Here is a 6,000-nt window from a genome sequence, read left to right as displayed (position 1 = left end):
AGTGAGCACAAAGCACATCTTGGCTTCCTTGCAGCCAGGAAACTGAGAGGGCTGATGATTCCATCCCTTCTGGATTTGGGATCTGCTATAGATGTCAGAGCAGGATGGGGGCTTCAGCTGAGTTCCATGGCTCAGGGCAGGGGCTGTAGCTGTGTTCGGCTCCGCTCCCACATAGAGTCATCCACTTTGGCGACTGCTTTGAGGACCGCAGCCTGTGTTACGGTAGTAGGACCAGCAACCCCCGCAGGAGAGCCGTGCCGAAACCCGAAGCCCGGCGCGGCTGGAGGATGCACGGCCGCGCTGCCCCCAAACCCCTTCCCCGGCTGGAAGCTCGGCTCGGCTCCGAGCGAGCCGCATCGGCGAGGCAGAGCCCGCAGCCTCCTCTCCCGGCATCCTTCATCCCCATCCTCCCCTCCTTCCTGCTCCGGCGGCGAAAGCAAACCCCCGCGGGGGGCCGGGGATGCCCTCCCCTTCCCCTCCCTCCCCTCCAGCCGCAGCGAGGCGGGGTGGGCTGTGATGCTGCGGGGGTTCCCCGGGTGTTCGGAGGGGGCTCCCCTCCCGCCGGCTGCCGGGATCTCCCCGCTCGGCGGCCCCAGCAGGGGGCTGGCAGCCGGGGGTGGGAGAAGTGGGGGCGGGGGGGGGGGACGATAGGGACAGCCCCGCGGTCCCGAGCAGCCGACTACAGACACCCGGGGCTGGGGGAACGGGGGGCGGACGCCGGGCTATTTGCTGCCTGCATACAATGGGCCACTCCCTAACGTGAGGGCTCGGGGAAGGGGGGGGGGGGGGGGAGAGTGAGGGGGGGAGAAGGCAGGAGCTGGGAGGAGGAGGAGGAGGAAGAGGAGGCGGGGGGGTGGGGGGGGGAGGAAGGGGCTCGGGCATCGGGCTGGTAAATAAACTCCGCGATGATTTCCCTGCCTTGCGCCAGCCCAGGTGCTGCTGCCCGCCGGTGGGGATGACCTGAGGGGGATGTGACCGCCTCCCCCCCACCCCATTTGCTACCCGCTTTTCCCCCCGTATTATAAATATATATATATATATATATACACACGCTCCCATGTATATATATATATAAATCCGTAAAGAAATCCTTGTAGGGGGGGGAGGGGCGGGGAGCTCAGATCATGGCCTTGGGGCTCCCGGGGCTGCCGCCGCCGATCTGCAGCTCGCCTCCGGGGCCCGGCGCCCACCATGGGGCTGAAGGCGCGGCGCGGCGCGGCGGGCGGTAGCGGGGCCGGAGGGGCGGCGGAGGGGCGGCGGGCGGCGGGCGGCGGCGGAGGGGACCCCGAGCAGGGCTCGCTCGCCCTGGGCTCCGGAGCCGATCGCGACGGGACGCTGCTGCTGGAAGGCGGCGGGAAGGAAGAGGGCGGCAAGCGGAGCCCTCCGGGGTTGGGGCTGTTGGCGAAGACCCCCCTGAGCCGCCCGGTGAAGAGGAACCACGCCAAGTATCGCCGGATCCAAACTTTGATCTACGACGCCCTGGAGCGACCCCGCGGCTGGGCGCTGCTCTACCACGGCTTCGTGTGAGTAACGCGGAGCGGGGCTGCCCGGGGGGATGCGCCGTTTTGCTTTATCATTCCCGACCGGGGGACTTTGGTGATTCCGTCGTTCTCCGACTCGCTCCCAGCAGCGGGGGGACGGCAAGGAGCTTATTATGGGATGTGCTGATGTTTATTATTATTTTTTTTTCTTTTATTATTTTAATGTTTTTCTATGGTCGGGTGTTCCAAAATGAGCATCTTGTAAGGCTTGGGCTCCCTCTGGCATGTCCCCCGCGTCGCTGTGCTCAAACGTGCGCCTCTTACACCCGGCTATAGGGACCGAGCTGCGAGCGGTTTTAAGGCGCAGAGTGCTTAAGGGGACACTGCCGGCTTCAGTTCAGCGTAGAGCATTACATGTGGATGAAGTCGGTTTTCTAAACCCCGGGTGAGCCGGCTCTTAAGAAGTGTCAGATGAAATCCGTGGGGTTTTGGTCCGGTAAGCATCACCCTGTGGTGCTCAAAGCCCGAGTGTTGCAGCTCTGTCCGCCAGGAAGTTAAGCCGACCACCAGCAAACAGGGATGGAGCAAACTCATCTTCTGGCCCAAAGGGGATGAGTCAGGCACCGCTGTTTTGCCTTCCTAAAAATTCTGATCCCTTCAGTTTTCATAAAAATACAGGAAAACAAGTCTGCCTACAGCATGCAATGAGTTTGGCAGAGTCCTGTTCATATTAAAGTGTTCTTTAGTGTTGTGAATGTGTGTGAAAACCCAAGGGACTATCAGTGGTCACAGTGGCACCGCTGTTCTTTAAGGCTGTAACATACACAGGGTTCTATGTCATATAGGATTTAACTGTGATTTCTGAAATTGGTTTGTTTGCCAAAGACAAAGTGCTGTAGGGTGTATGGGCTGGGAGCCTGGAGCTGGATCTGTGGAAGCCCTCCTCCCTGGTGCTGTCTTGCATTTGCAAATACACACCTTGAGTACGGGGCTGGGATTTTACCTCCAGGCAAATTTCTCGTGGATATTTGCAGGGATTTAGCCCCAGGCAAGAAGCAAAAGGCAGCGCTACTGATGTGCTGCTATGTACCAATGTACCATTCACCTATTGCTGCCCCCTTCTTTTCAGTGTTTTCTTAAAGTGTGTCTTGGGACAAAGGCTCTTGCTTTCCAGCTGGATTTCTGTGAAAATGTGGACTGCCGTCACATTTTTTCCCCATTCTTTAGCCCCTTTTTGCTTTAGGAAAAATTGAAGTACCAGGCAGGATGAGGCAGTGTTTGGGGCTGGGGAAAGATGCTGTGATGTGGGAGGCTCTTTGGTAGCGAGCTTGCTGTAGGGTTGTGCTCAGCATTACATAACACTGCTCCTGCTTGGGGTGAACCGTGTCTGGATGGATTTGCACCCCAGCTCATCCTGCATAGTCAGCCCATGCAGGCTGCATAAATGAGGCGTTAGCACACACCAGAGCCTTATGAGCGCTTGGCATCTCTGTTTGTGGTCAAATCCACACCCGGGCTCCTGGCTGGGTACAAGCAAATAGGATGGTGGATGGTCTAGAGGGGTTCAGGTGAGCTGATTCACTTTAATATGGGTATAAAAAATCCCAAGCTACAACATGCATTTTAGCCATCTCTCTAAGTGTGAGATTACCCTTAAGATCCTTCCTCAGTATGGATTGTAGCACGGTCAAAATGTTAATGGTTCATAAAGGTTTACTCCTTCTTAGTAATGGACCCAATATCCTGCATGGCCAGCTGCTTCTTGGTGACACATAGCGCTGCAAAACACCAAGATGTGAGACTGATGTGCTCAGTCTCATCACCTTTTGAACTCAGTAGAAGGTGTGGATTCCTACTTTTCTGTAGGATCAAACCCTACAAAACAAATCTGCCAGAAGTGATGGAAGATTGTGTTGAGACCTTTGTGTGACTGGAGAGGGAAGACCTGCTCGAGAGCAGGAGCAGTGCATCAGGGAAGCAGTGCTCCATGCTGACATTTGAAGTCTCTGTTCTTTTTTTCAGATGAATTGTCTTTTAACTTTTTTTTTTTCCTTCAGAAATGGAGTCCCTCTCACGTTGGAGGTTCTGTTGTGACACTGTGTGGTGCTGTCCCACAGTCTCGGCTGCTTTTCACATGAGAACATCTTACGCTCTGTCTTGGGTTGGTGGGAGATCGCTGACTTTTCTGCAAAATCCACAAATCTGCTATTTTACTTAAGAATAAAAGTCCCATTTATCCTAATAAAACACCAGGTTTTAATAAATACCAATATTTTTGCAATACAACCAAATGAAGAATAAAGTGGTTGCTCACATATCTGTAAAACTAAAGACCAAAAGGGATTGCAGCATCTGTAGGCGCGATGGATCCATTATAAACCCAAGGTATTTAGGGAAGAACTGATGCAAATGCTTCAGTGCTTTGTATCTGAGGATTTAGGAAGAGAGAAGCTGCAGATGGAAGAGGGTCACATCTTTCAGGACATACCAAGGAACTTGTGTGGGAGCAGGAAGGGGCCTTGCAAAGATTTCTGCAAAAGCTTTGGATTCCAGAACTTTTAAAAGGGTAGTGCAGATGGGATTCCATTGAACTGTGCAGTGTTGCCCATATAGCTGGAAGGGGCTCATGATCCTTCACATCTCTCATTGTCCTAATGTGCACATAAATACGGTTTGGCACAGCCCCTGTTGTAAACACTCTGCTCTAGGTGTGGTTGGACCTACTGAAGTAATTGAATCTATTGAATCAGAATACAAGCATAGATCAGGCCATCCAGGACCTGGGGAAAAAGATAGAGGGGACGAAGGGAGTAATTCTTGATGGCATTTCAGTGTTCAGCTTTCACTGGCAGTGATTTACAGAAATGATAGGAGATGATTTTCTTGTGATTCTTCCTCATTCTTTGTTCTTCACATCTGAGTTTGTCCCAGGTTCTGCGTATTGCAAAGAGAAATGTGATTTGCCCCCAAAGAAGCTGACTCTGTTTCCTTCACCTTTGAAAACATCTAAACATCTATTCCCTGGACGTTCTGCTAGGCAGAATTTACCTAACGTGTGTTAAGATCCTCTCTGCCAGGACGTCAGTGTTGTTATGCTTCATGGCAATATGACAATATGGCAGTGGGGTAGTTTGTAAGAGAAAATGTGGGCTTTCCTATGGAAAAAACAAACAAACAAACAAACAAACACCTCTGTAAAGTGGAACTCCTGAATATTTGCAGTGAAAAATAAATAGATAAGTATATATGCATTAAAAAAAAAATACCCTGTTTTAATCTTTGAGATGTTTTATTTGGAAATGGCTCCTGAGGGTTGCAGGTCAGGCTACTGTCTCTCCCTGCTCTTTTCTAAACTACTCTCCCTGTAGGTGTAACTACAGCTCCCCTGATGCACTGTGTGTGTTGAGCAGTGCAATATGTGGCAGGAATCCCCTGCTGCTAGGCCTCATGGGATGAGTGGTTTGGCCAGGGAGACCAACCCAAGCGCTGCTCACAAAACATCCAAGCGCTTTCTTTACGCACAGAAGCATAAATGAATTGAATGAAGAAATAAAAGCAAGTAAGATTTTGATTTTCCAGATTATTTTTAATTCCAAGCACAAAGAATGTGTTGGATAACAGAGAGACTCCAGAAAAGAAACAAAATGCAGCTCAACTTTGCAATGGCAGTTTCTGGTAAATTTTCAACCTGCCTTAATGAAAAGAGTCTGAAGGAGAGGTAGCTAGGAGATACTCTTATTTTCATACCATCCCCTGAGACAACTGCAGCCTTCTCTTTCACAGGAAAATAAGACTAGGAAAAAGCTTGGGACTGCATTTCTTTCTTTTTGGTTTTTATTTTTTTTGGAGAATTGTGCAATATTGGCTGCAGTGTAGATCTCCACAGCCTTCCTGCTGATGGGAGAGGAAAATCGTAGGGAATGCTTGAGCGTGTATTTGCCATCCATCCATCTTTCAGTAGCACTTAGCACCTGGAAAAAGAAGAGGAAGCAGAGGCATGTGGGCTGTCAAATCATCAGTATTTAATCGAAGCACCAAAATGCACCTTTTGCATCACTGAGCCTGGGTGGGTTGTTTATGGAAAAGGGCAGTGAGGGACTTAAGACTCATAGAATCATTAAGGTTGGAAAGGCCATTAATATCACCTAGTCCAACCGTCAGCCCATCACCATCATGCCCAGTAAACCACGCCCACTCTTTCCTTGAACACCTCCAGGAATGGGGACTCTGTCAACCTCCCTGGGCAACCTGTGCCAATACCTCACCATCCTTTCTGAGAAGACATTTTTCCAAATACTTAACCTGAACCACCTCTGGTGGAACTTAAAACCATTCCCTCTTATCCTATTGCTGTTACCTGTGAGATGAGGGCAACCCCCACTTCGCCACAACCTCCTTTCAGGTAGTTGTAGAGAGCAATAACATCTCCCCTGAGCCTCCTCTTCTCCAGACCAAACAATCCCAGTTCCCTCAGCTGCTCCCATAAGACTTGTACTCCAAACCTTCAGCAGCTTCGCTG

At 51.0% G+C, this 6,000-nt stretch overlaps 1 protein-coding gene across 3 annotated transcripts in view; it reads left to right on the top strand.

The window, feature by feature from the left end:
* The first annotated feature begins 1,176 nt into the window (after window positions 1-1,176).
* The window catches only part of KCNQ3 (potassium voltage-gated channel subfamily Q member 3), a 190,024-nt gene continuing 185,200 nt past the window's right edge, over window positions 1,177-6,000 (top strand). For all 3 annotated transcript variants that reach the window (XM_015283119.3, XM_015283118.3, XM_015283117.3), the window contains exon 1: window positions 1,177-1,523. In XM_015283119.3, the coding sequence (XP_015138605.1) occupies window positions 1,192-1,523 (332 nt within the window). In that variant the 5' untranslated portion in view covers window positions 1,177-1,191. The remainder of the gene's footprint in view (window positions 1,524-6,000) is intronic.

The sequence above is a fragment of the Gallus gallus genome, chromosome 2 (assembly GCF_016699485.2).
Source record: "Gallus gallus isolate bGalGal1 chromosome 2, bGalGal1.mat.broiler.GRCg7b, whole genome shotgun sequence".
Lineage (NCBI taxonomy): Eukaryota > Metazoa > Chordata > Aves > Galliformes > Phasianidae > Gallus > Gallus gallus.
This window is presented reverse-complemented; position numbering and strand designations above follow the sequence as displayed.